This window comes from Sapajus apella, unplaced genomic scaffold (assembly GCF_009761245.1).
Source record: "Sapajus apella isolate SASKATOON/1434 unplaced genomic scaffold, GSC_monkey_1.0 scaffold137, whole genome shotgun sequence".
Taxonomy (NCBI): domain Eukaryota; kingdom Metazoa; phylum Chordata; class Mammalia; order Primates; family Cebidae; genus Sapajus; species Sapajus apella.
Genome location: NW_022437077.1, coordinates 762,627 through 774,973, shown reverse-complemented (window position 1 = coordinate 774,973; position 12,347 = coordinate 762,627). Strand labels below are relative to the sequence as shown.

General features: G+C 47.1%; 1 protein-coding gene across 6 annotated transcripts in view; it reads right to left on the bottom strand.

The window, feature by feature from the left end:
- Positions 1-1,481: 1,481 nt before the first annotated feature.
- Positions 1,482-12,347, bottom strand: part of SLC13A3 (solute carrier family 13 member 3) — an 84,463-nt gene continuing 73,597 nt past the window's right edge. For all 6 annotated transcript variants that reach the window (XM_032263668.1, XM_032263671.1, XM_032263673.1 and 3 more), the window contains 3 exons: positions 6,815-6,976; positions 4,034-4,171; positions 1,482-3,228 (listed from right to left, as the gene is read on the bottom strand). In XM_032263668.1, the coding sequence (XP_032119559.1) occupies positions 3,052-3,228; positions 4,034-4,171; positions 6,815-6,976 (477 nt within the window). In that variant the 3' untranslated portion in view covers positions 1,482-3,051. The remainder of the gene's footprint in view (positions 3,229-4,033; positions 4,172-6,814; positions 6,977-12,347) is intronic.

Genomic DNA, 12,347 nt, shown 5'->3' with positions numbered 1-12,347 from the left:
AGAGAGATCCTGAGACTCCGGGAGAAGCCACGTGAAGAGAGATCCTGTCAGCAGCCATTGCAGACCTTCCAGCCCTAGCAAAACTCCCAACTCATGAGGCAAAGACAATTGGCAATTCTGCAGAGCTCTGTCCAAATGCAGAAACGTGAGCCAAGAAATTGCTGTGTTTCAAAGTTCCAAGTGTGGGCATGGTCTGTTACGGAGCCACAGATAACAAAAACAGAGTTTTGTTTGCCTGGTCGTTTCTGAGTTGGAGCGCTCTGGACATGAGCCCCTGGTGTATTCCAATAAGTCTGTACCAGCCCTGCCATCTCCCTTCTCCCGTGCCGCCATGAGCACACCGCAATGGTGCTGCTGCCTTCTGCTCACAGATCTTCTTTTACACTAAGAATGGCAAAGCTCTTCAGGCTTCAAGGACTGAGTAACATTCAGTCAGAGCAACTTAAGATGCCTTCTCAGGAAAGCTGCAGAGAGAGTTGGTAACCAATCAGAAGAGGCAGAATCTAGATTTCCAAACTCCACAAAGTTCCAGCTCAGAGCATCCAGCTAAGTGAAGCTATCTGCTCCCCTGCCTGGAATGTTCTCCCCAGAGACTCCCCATCTCCCCCACCTTCTCCCTTCCTCCCACATTTCCATGAGCATCTGGCTGACTCCTTCAGGTCTCAATCCAATGCCACCTCCTCAGAGAAGTCTTCCCCAATCACGCTGGCTAAAGTAGCCTCTGAGTCAGTTTACCATCTTGGTCAGTTTCATTTTCTTAGCCGGCATCATGACCCAGAGTCAGTTTATTTATTTGTTTATCTTCCTATTGCCTGTCTCCCCTGCCAGCGTGTAAGTTCCATGTGGGCGGGACAATGAACCAGAACATGACAGGTTCCCAATAAATGTTTATTGGATGAATAAATGGAAGAATCAGTGAACAAAGTAACAGACAAAACAGACCCCAGAGGGGAGAGATGGCTTTCTCATTAATTCTGGTGCAGTTTCAAGCAGCAAATATTTACTGAACACTTGCTATGTGCCAGAAATTGCTCTAGCAGCTGGAGTTACAGCAGTAAAAAAAATACCATTTGTATTTTCATAAATGTATATTCTAGAGGGAGAGGAAGATCATAAGAAAATAAGTTATATAGTGTCCTAAGTATTAAGAAAAAAATATAGCAGAGTAAGGGGGTGGAGAGTAATGAGGGTGATATTTTAGACAGGAAGTCAGGGAAGCCTCTAGGAGGAGGTGACACCTGAGCAGAGACCTGAGTAAAGTGAGTGGGGGAACCAGGCATATATTTGGGAGCAGTGTTCTAGGCAGAGCGAACAGCACATGCAAAGGCCCTGAGGCAGGAGAGTTTGAGTATGTGCCTGGAGAGGGGAGGGGAGAGCAGGAGAAAATGAAGTCGGAGAGGTCAATTCTGTGGAATTCCCAGCCCAGGGATTTGGGGCTTTGACGCTCTCTTTTGTTCAGAAAGGCAAATCATCTCCAGGTCCAATGTTGATTAACATTCTTTATTTCATAGTATTTTTGATCAGAAGTCTTTGAAATCATGATTCATCTGGTTACAAATCCCGTGGGCTTCTCTCTCAATGAACCTTTTGCCTCCAGTCCCATACAAGCCCACCTCCCCACGGCCCCAGCGGGTTGTAACTGTGATTCGATACTGAGTGATCGCTTAGAAAGGAGGTGGAGCTGAACCTCCAACTCAGAGGGCCTCTCCCACTGCTCTCGGGGAAATGCCCATGACTCACTTGTGCTATATCAAGAGCGAACCTGGGTGCTGCCTTCCCAGCTGGCCAAGTGCTCCTAGGGGAATCTCCACCCTCAGAGGCTTAGGAAGGGGAAGTGTGACGGTTCAGGGCCCCTGGTCTGGTGCCTTTTCTGATACTGGGCTAACACTGGGCCATTCCATTCAGCAGACATTTCCTGAGGGCCTGCGCTCTTCACTGGGATGCCAGAATGCTTCTGCTTGGAACAAAGAGGGAGTAAACACTTAAGTGCAGACAGCACTTCCAGCCTCGGGCTCATGGGGATGTCTTATCTTTTGCTTGCCCGAGACATTTTACCCTGGCCTTTTACAAGGCCCCAATTTATCTTTTGATTTTTCTCTCACCCCTGACAAATGTGGCTTTTGATAATTAAACATGCTTACTACTTAAGGTGGGACATGGGGAGGTCAAGGTCACTTGGTGGGACGAGAAGCAGCTGACCACCCTGCAGCCACAGAGGCCCCTGGGGGGTCACATACAGGAAGGTCTTGGCTGGAGGGGTCACAGTTCTCCCCATGGGAGGGTAGGACCCTGGCCTGGCCTGACCCCAGAATTATGGCCAAATTGGCCCAGATGAAACAGGAGAATCCTAAATCTCTTGGGTAGAGATGTCATCGGGGTTTCTAGAGCTTTCTCTGGTGTGCTCAGGAGCCCAGACAAAGAGCAAAGAGGCTTTGTACAGTCTCATGTCCTCAGAAAGCCATCTGTCCCTTTCCCTGTCTCCAAGGATTAAAAAAGAATCTCTGACTGCTGGGTATCAGCAGGGGTAAAACAACGGGTGCAGAATGGGCACCAACTAAGCAAAAACACACACTAGTTGTGAACAGCTGGAACAACTGGACTGGAACACTGCAGCCCAGGAAAGTGATCTTTAAAAAGGTGGTCTTTCCAGTGTAACAGAAACTAGTCACTGGGGGATAATGTTAGCTGTGCCCATGGGAATGAATGGACTCCTATCCCAACTGTATGAGACAGACTCCATGCCAGATTTGGTCACTGTTGATGAAACTGGGCTCTCTTGCATCCTAACGATAAAACAGCTCACTGATAAAGGAGCTTGTTTCTCAGCCAGCAGATCTGAGAGATATCTGGGCCTTGAACTGCATGAGAGAGAGAGAGAAAATGTTCTAGATAATGGCTCGTGGACCCGAGTGGACCACTGGAGGTCACCCTTGCTTGCTGCATACTGGATTACGGGAAATAATTATTTGATTGTTTTGTAGAGTCCTAGCAGCAGGTGATGGCGACAGCCCTTTGAGAGGGTTCAGCCTCAAGGGAGTTCCCCAGGGGGACTCAGAGGGTCCGAAATGTGTCATTGGCCAAGATGGGTGGCAATGCTGTGACATTGACCGAGTGCATATCAGCCCAGTCCGGGAAGGTGCCCAGCTGGAAGATGGTCTGTGCCCAGGTATTCATGGCCAAACTGAGTAGCAGGACGCCCATCAGGTTCATCAAGAGACCTGTCCGCACCTGAAATAGAGCCCAGACAGAGGAAGGGGTCAGCACCTGACCCACCATACAGATGGGAACATTCAGACTCAGAGACAGGAAGTCACTCACCCGAGATCGCACGGCCAGGAAGTGGTGGAGCCAGGACACAGACCCAGGTCGGTCAATGCCTGGGACCCTTCAATCTTTACACTACCTTAGACTGTCACTCAAAGAGCTGCAAATGTCCCCATTCATTGATGGCCTCTAGGTTCCAGGCACTGTGTGGTTGTCATAGGGTTATGCCATTTAACCCAGAAAGCAAAGCCCGGTTATTTGCAAAGCCCGGGGAGAGGGAAGAGACTGGGAGTCAGGAGCCGGGAGGGAGGAGGTGGCTCAGCAGGGTGCTTCTGGGAGAGGGAACTCATTGCCAATGGCTGCGCTCTGCTGAAAGCTATTGAGGCCCTCCCACTGCTACAGTCCTCAGCTTCTTTCTCCTTCCCAGCTGGCTGGACACTGAGGCGCATCCCTGAGTCCCAGGGTGTATTTGCTGCTTCTCTCTTCTAAAGATTCTGGGCACGAAGTAGGGTCCAGAGGGAGGGGGAAATCCCTTGTCCCGGCAGCAAATTTTGGAAAGTAGTCCCTAAGGTAGGGTTTCCTGAAATTGTCTAAGTGCGAGAATCATCCCAGAGTCTCTGTTAAAATGGGTGTTCCTGGTCCCCCTCAGAAAGACCTATTGAGAGACTGGGGAGTGGGTCGGGGTGTCAGAGTCCTGCGAAGAGGCCTTGCCTGCCACCTGCTGCCCACCCACCTCCCGGAGCCTCTGCTGGGAAATGTCCAGACTCACCATGTCTTTGACCAGCAAGTGTCCAGAGGCGAAGGCGATGGAGTTGGGGGGCGTCGAGACTGGGAGCATGAAGGCAAAGGAGCAGCCGACTGTGCCCGGAATCATCAGATACAGGGGGTGCACTCTCAGGCGGATGGCCTGGGCCCAGGAGAGGTGGGGGAGACCAGGAGAGAGACCAACACAGAGCGACCACAGGGAGAAAGAAAGAGAGGGAGAGAGGGGCCGTTGGAAAGAGGGACACAAAGACGTAGAGACAGAGAGACAAAGACACCCGTAGAGATTGGCGGCGTGGCGGAGAACAGCAGGGACAAGTGAGAAGAGAGAATTAGAGAGAGAAACGCAGTCAGAAAGATGCATGCACAGGCAGAAACAGACAGAAGCAGGTAAGAAGAGAACCAGATCAGGAGAGGTGGAGAGAACATTCCCAGGGTTAGTGACATTCAAGGACCACACTGTGGTTTGATCAAAGATGGGCGGGGGGATGGTCCTAGAACACTCCTTCTCCAGGTGAGAGTACAGAAAAGCACCTGGAGGGCTGGTTAAAGTCCACACAGCTGGCTCTACCTCACCCAGACCTGCTGATTCAGCAGGTCTGGGTGGGACCCGAGAACCTGCATGTCTGACATGCTCCCCTGATGCTGGGGTGCTACTGGTCTAAGGACTGTACACTGAGAACCAGGGCTTTAAAACACTTCATCTGCTCCTTCCCTCAGCCAAACAATCTCAGCGCAGAGTTGGCCTCTGGATACCTCTTGTTGGGGGCATGCATTCCTGGGTTTCAGTGAGAAAGAGAGCTCACGAGAGCATCTGTTGGCAGCCCTCCCGAATTTCTAAGACCGTGTGTATCAGACCCACCTGTGGGCTGGCCTGTTAGTGGGCCACCAGTTTGCCACCCTGGCCCCAAAGTCCGATAAGGAGAGCAAGGGAAGAGATCACTTCTCTGGCATTTTACTTACGTAGGATGTTTTTGGCCCTTCTGGGGAATTTTTGCAACCCAAAGCATATTCATTTTCTCAAAAATCACCCCCTTAGGTGTAAAATGTTTTTGGATTTTGATGATAAGCACCGTTGAATGAATGTGTCATTTGCAAGTGTCTTTTCCAGTGAAAGCTGCCCCTTACAGACTGGCTGGGTTCTACGCTCCCTCTTCTCCCCCAGACCACCCATGGCACTCCCATCTCTCTCAGTCACCAGGTCTCCCTGAGGACTCCCACCTCATACTCCCACTGCTGTAAAATGGCCAGCCACTTCGGAGGACAATTTCCTCATATCCAACAATATTTTAAATGCGCATGCTCTTTGACCCAGGAATGTCAGTTATAGGAACTTCCCTAGATGTAATTAGTGATGCATAGACAAGGCTCGGTGACGTAGCGTTGTTGAATGACAGCAAAGTTCAGAAATACCTATATTTCCACTGGGCAGAGAGATTGTTTAAATAAACCAACAACTGTCCATTTATAGTGGCATATTCTCCAGTCATTGAAAAATAACACAGTGTACATCTGTGTGCAAAAACAGATAAATTGATGCATGAAATAAGCAAACAAAACCCAAGATGAGGTTTTACAGGTAAGCGTGCTGGGGCATAACCGTTTGCGTACAAAGCATTTACTTGCAACATTGATGTAATTTTATCAGCGTGGGTAATATTAAGGTAATTATATGGTCGGGTCTTTAATCTGTTTAAATACAAAACTATATTGATAGTTTCCTTTTTAAAACTCCTAGCATAAAAGCTGCCTGATCATGTATATATTGTTCTTTTTACACAACTGTGGGTTCATTTTGCTATTTGCATCTCTTTTTACAGGTGAGCCTGGATTGCAGCTCTCTCCCTTGCTCTCCTTATCCAGTTTTGGGGCCATGTCTATTTTTCTATGCTGGTGAACAGCTCGGGGGAGTCGGGAACTATCTGTTCCTCACTAGTTTTCGAGCTCTTACCTAGCAAATAACCTGGGGCTGATGGTTTTGTTTGTGTTTTTGTGTTGAAACAGGATCTGGCTCTGTTGTCCAGGCACCTGCCACCAAGCCCGACTAATTTTTGTATTTTTTGCAGACATGTGGTCTCACCATGTTGCCCAGGCTAGTCTGGAACTCCTGAGCTCAAGCAATCTGCCTGCTTCAGCCTCCAAAAGTGCTGGGATCACAGGCATGAGCCACGGAGCCCGGCCTGGGGCTGGCGATTTTTAGCCCAGTAGGTATCAACTGGGTTGGGGGGAAGGATTTGTTCCCCTAACAGGGGATATTTGGCAATGCTTAGGGACTTTTGGATTGTCATGATTTAGGGAAGTGCCACCAGTCTCTAGTGAGGAGAGCCCAGGGATGCCTCAACACACCCTGTAGTAGGCGGGCCAGCCCCACACAGAGCATGCTACAGCCCCAAATACCAACAGTGCTGAAACCCTGCTTTAGAGGGGGGCTACTGCCTTGCTTACCATTAGGATTTCTCCTGTGGCCATTTGTTTACTCAGATTTTCTACTTCTTCTTAATCCAAATTTGGGAATTTACCTGTTCTAGAAAACCCTCCATGTCATCTTGGGTAAATTTTCCCCAAAGAGAGAATTGGGAACACTTTGAAAATATTTACTCTATGTATGCATTTTTTGAAGGAAAACATCCAGTATTTTTAAAAGTTGTACTGTGGTCCTGACACCTTCATGGCTTTTGGGGAGAGCAATGGCAACTGTAGCCCGCAGTGAAGCTCCCTTGGCAGGGGGAAGATTTCTGAATGGGTGTTGGGGGAGGGATGCTCCCCTCTTCCCCAGAGGGACCCTCACCAGCTCTGCCAGGACAGGCAGGAAGATGATGATGGTGGCCGTGTTGCTGGCAAACTCAGTGAAGAAGGCGATGACCACGGTGATAAGCAGCACAGCCAGTGCGGGGGGCACGGTCTCCAGGGGGTGCAGCTGCCCGCCAATCCACACAGACAGCCCTGATTCCTGCGGAGGGAAAGGCATCCCTTCATACCCAGCCCATCCGCAGAGGAGATTAGGATAGATCATAACAGTGACAACCGTACCCCTTCCCAGAAGGGGAGACTGAGGTGCAGAGAGGGCAAGGGATGTGTTCAATGTCACACATTCGAGCCAAGGTCGCACATCTGAGCCAGCAGCCTCTCTGCTTCTTGAACTTCTCTCTGCTCTATCCCATAGAGGCCAGGGACCCAAACCCCTGGGTCCCCAATAATCTATTTAGTTCTAGCACCCCTAAGCTCCAATTTAAGTGTGAGAGAAAAATCATTTCAGACCCTCAGTAGTAAATTCTCATCCCTCCAATGAAGGGTATTAATTACCCAAATAGTAATAGTTACTTATATAGAATATTCATTATTTTTATAATTATTATTTAATAATGTTAATATGCATGAAATATATATACAAGATTTACTATATGTCATATATAAAACATGGATCAGATATACATCAAGTGCAACACAATCAATGTAATTATCAATAATAAAGATATTCATACTCCTGTAATCCTAGCACTTTGGGAGGCTGAGGTAGGCAGATCACTTGAGGCCAGGAGTTCGAGACCAGTCCAGACAACATGGAAAAACCCCATCTCTACTAAAAATATAAAAATTACATGTGCACCTGTAATCCCAGCTACTCGGGAGGCTAAGGCACGAGAATCACTTGAACCTGGGAGGCAGAGGTTGCAGTGAGCCAAGATCATGCCACTGCACTCCAGCCTGGGCAACAGAAACTCTGTCTCAAAAGCAAAAAAATATATATGAATAGTAATAAAGACAATTATACAATGATAATAATACAAATATTAATGGTGCATTATTTATTGACATAAGAATACCATTATTGAGGCTTTACAGGGGACCAGGCACACAGACATTAGCTCCTTGACTCCTCCCAACCATCCTGAAAGACAAATATTATTGGTCCCTGTTTTACTGAGGAGGAACTTGAGCCTGAAAAAGTTTTTGTGACTTGCCCAAGGTCCCTAAAAGTAGTGCCCGAGATACCCATCTACCTCCATAAGCTGATGTGATTCTGCAAAGCTCCCTGCGAATCAGTGGCTTCCTCTAGACACACCAGTCTGTCACCTTGTCTCTTAATTAAGAGCAATGCCCAGTGCTGACTCCAGTTCAGCAGGGCAGAGACGGGTAGGTAAGTTCCCGGAGACTCCACTCCCCTGTGAGTATTGCAGAATTATTTGGGTGCTCTCTCCGCTGACTTCTCCAGAAGTTACCCTATTTACCAGTATATAACGTGTATACTCTTCCACACCTCTGTCCTCTCACCATCAAATGCATCCTTAAATAACTGGCCCAACACACCATTATAACCGCAAAGCGGCAACGCTGGATGTCAAATTATGCTCAATGCTACCCCCTGGTGGAACCATGCAGTAAGATCACAGCAAAGCTGTAGGTTTTGGAGCTGATCTAGGGCAGAGTTGGGTTAGTTCGTTAACATTCAGAATCCATTGTATTGCTACCACAGCCCTTTTATCAACCCAGTACCAAAGAAACCCCATATATATATTTACTTTTAATAGAAAAGTCCCTGCTTACTCAGAACTTAAAAATTTCATAATCAATTCTAGAAGACCACATACAGCGCCGGGCACTACGGTTCACACCTGTAATCCCAGCACTTTTGGAAGCCAAGGTGGGCAGGTCACTTGAGGTCAGGAGTTCAAGATAAGCCTGGCCAATATGGTGAAACCCTGTCTCTACAAAAAAACCAAACCAAAACAAAACAAAAATTAGCTGGGTGTGGTGGCGCATGCCTGTAATCCCAGCTACTTGGGAGGCTGAGGGAGACTGAGGCAGGAGAATCTCTTGAACCAGGGAAGCGGAGGTTGCGGTGAGCTGAGATGGCGCTACTGCACTCCAGCCTGGGTGACAGTGAATGAGACTCCATCTCAAACAAAAAAAAAAAAAGAATACAATACAGCATACAATTTTTACACAAATAGTACATCTGCTCCTACAATTTGACATAAAAGCTACCTTCAATGTAAGAATAATAAATACTTAAATATACTTTTCCCTAGAAGACTCCCTGTGAAATGAAGGTGTTTCTGGTACATCTGCAGTTTGTCTGCTAGCCTGGGGAATACGGTAAGTGGCAGGGTGGAGGCTGCAGCCCCTCCCCTGGCTGCAAGGAGTGCTGCTGGGGAAAAATGGGACCTCTGGTTTTTCCCATAGGCCACAGCTCTGGCAAAGAGTCTGACCTGACAGCTCTGTGCACAATTAAACGGAGAGGGGCTGGAGAGAGGGAATATTAATGACCTGCGCAAGTGAGAAGCCAGGCTGGGTCTCTGAGTGACTGGGCTTCCAGCCAGCGTCCCCGCAGCCACACAGGCCTTGGCGCAGCTCCCACACTGGAAGGAGGTCTGGCAGCTTCCTAAGAGAGGAAAACCCCTGATGCGTAGAGTTCTACTTGGGACTCTAAAGAGACTTCACCTGCCCTTTCCCATTTTATTTATTTTATTTTATTATTATTTTTTTTGAGATAGAGCCTCACATTGTTACCCAGGCTGGAGTGCCGTGGCATGATCATAGCTCACTGCAGCCTCTATCTTCTGGGCTCAGGCAAGCCTCCCATCTCAGTGTCCTGAGTAGCTGAGACTACAGTTAGACAACACCATGTCTGGCTAAATTTTTTTTAATGATTTTTTTTTTTATAGAGACAGGGCCTTACTATGTTGCCCAGGCTGGCTTTGAACCCCTGGACTCAAGCAATCCTCCTGCCTTGGCCTCCCAAAGTGCTGGGATTACAGGCACGAGCCACCATGCCCCAGCCTCTCTCCTATATTCTTAGGAATTGGAAGCTTTGTTTCCTTGGAAACACACAGCCCCGCAGTGTTCCCAGGGACTCGAGGGACCGGTAACAGCCAAGGTCAGAGGTGGCACGGCTGGAAGATGAAGAGAAGGGGCTCTGCAGTCAGACTGAGTTTACTTCCCAGCTTAATCCTTTTCAGCTGTCCCGTAACTTCCTAGGCAAGTCACTTAGCCTCTCTGTTCTAAAATGTCCTCATCTGTACCCCAGGGACAACGATAGTGCCTGTCCCAGAGGGTTATTGTTGGGATAAAAGGGGCGAGTCCATTAAGGGCCTAGGAAAGTGGCTGGGCACCCGGTAAGTGCCTGCCATAACTAGTAGCATCAAGTCACAAGATGCCGCAAGTGGTGGAACTCAGAAATGGCCCGGACAGTGGTTGCCAAACTATGTTCCTTAGTGGCCTTGAAGATGACCAGAGGTACCCAGGGCGCCTTGCAAAGATGGGAGGTGGGGAGGCTGAGCTGGCAGAGTGATGTTTTCCTCTTCCTCTTCTTTTCTTACTTCAACCAGGTCCTCTCTTCTTGGTCTCTTTGATATACAGTACAGGAGCAGCTTATAAGGAGGTTTGTTACGGCATAAGTTCAATATTTGAAATCAAAATCTCCTGTGGCCAAAATGCCCCTGAAAATCTTTTAAAAGACTTCATGAAACACAATGGGCTACAACTTTGTATAAAATTCCTAGGTAGAGAGACCAGTGGATTTGATTAAAGGAAGGTAAAAAGACATGGCTTTATGCACATGTGTAAACATTCAAACCATGGCACCATTTACAAGCTGTGTGACCTTGGGCAAATTAATTAACATCTCTGTTCCTTGATTTCTTTAAGCAATTGCTCTAAGGATTAAAATAAGTGCACACGAGAACAGTCTCTGTACATAGTAAGCACTGAATATGATTTATCATTATTTAATTTAACAAACACAATATAGAGCTTACTCTGTGCCAGGCATTCTTCCAAGTAATTTGTAAATATTAATTTATTTAATCCTCATAGTCACCTCATGGAATATGAACTGCAGATGCTCCTCAACTTACAGTGGAGTTATGCCTCAATAAACCCACCACAAATTGGGAATATTGAAGTAGAAAATGCATGTAATACACCTAGCCTACCTGTCCCCATCATAACTCAGCCCAGCCTACCTTAAATGTAGAACACTGGCATTAGCCTACATTTAGGCAAGCTCATCTGGCAATGCAACACACCGTAGAGTATCTGTTGTTTACCTTCAGAATTGTTCAGCATGTACAAGAGAGTATCCTACCACAATGACCAGCTTGGGAAAAGATCAAAATTTCAGATTCTAAGTACCTTTTCTACTGAATACATATCGCTCTCTCACCATTTCAAAGCTGAAAAATCACACATCAAACCCTTGTGAAGTCAGGAACCGTCTGTACAATTATCTCCATTTTATGGTTGAAGAAACTGAGACACAAAAAGACTAAGTGATTTTGCCAAATAAATAACATGACGTGCCCTAGTAAGATTCAGAATCTGGATCTTAGTCATGTCATTAGGCTTGTCTGTCCAAAGAAATGAGGGTAATAACAATTGTATTAGTCCATTCTCACTCTGCTAATAAAGACATATCCAAGTCTGAGTAATTTATAAAGGAAAGAGGCTTAATTGACCCACAATTCAGCATGGCTGGGGAGGCCTCAGGGAACTTACAATCATGGCAGAAGTGAAAGCAAACACATCCTTCTTCGTATGGTGGCAGCAAGAAGTGCCAAGCAAGAGGGGAAAAAGCTCCTTATAAAAAAAATCGTCAGATCTCTCGAGAACTCCCTCACTATCACAACAACATGAGGGTAACTGCCCCCATGATTAAATTACCTCCCACCAGGTCGGATGACACCAGGGGATTATGGGAACTATACAATTCAAGATGAGATTTGGGTGGGGACACAGCCAAACTATATCAACAATAAAGATGACAGATTTCTGGCAGAAAATGGGGAATGGGGGGTTTGCTCCACTCTGATGCAATACCAAGCTTCTATCATGGCAATATATTTGTAAGTAAGTTTGTTGTGGCAACAGAATAAGATCAACCTTTCATCCATGAGGTAATGCAATAATGGCAGTAACAATAATAGTGAAGATGAGAACAGCTCCTGGTTTGAGCACCTGGGGTATATCACCACTCTTCTGGGTACTTTCCATACAGTATGTTAGCAATTCTCAAAACAGCCCATCTTGTAGGTCATAGCAACAACTGTGTGTTAAGCACCAACATGCACCCAGTGTCTTTTAAGTACCCAGAACAGTGATGGATAAAACAGACATGGTCTCTGCCTGCCCTCATGGAGCTTCCATTTTAGTAAGAGACACAATCAATAAACACACCCATAGGTCATGTGAGGGGTAGATGTGGTATATAGGAGTAGGTAGGGTCATGAGAGGAAGAGGGACTGGGGTGGGAGGCTATTCTAGATGTAGAGGCTTGGGAGGGCATCTCTGAGGGGCTGAGACCTGAAGAGTGAGGACTCAAA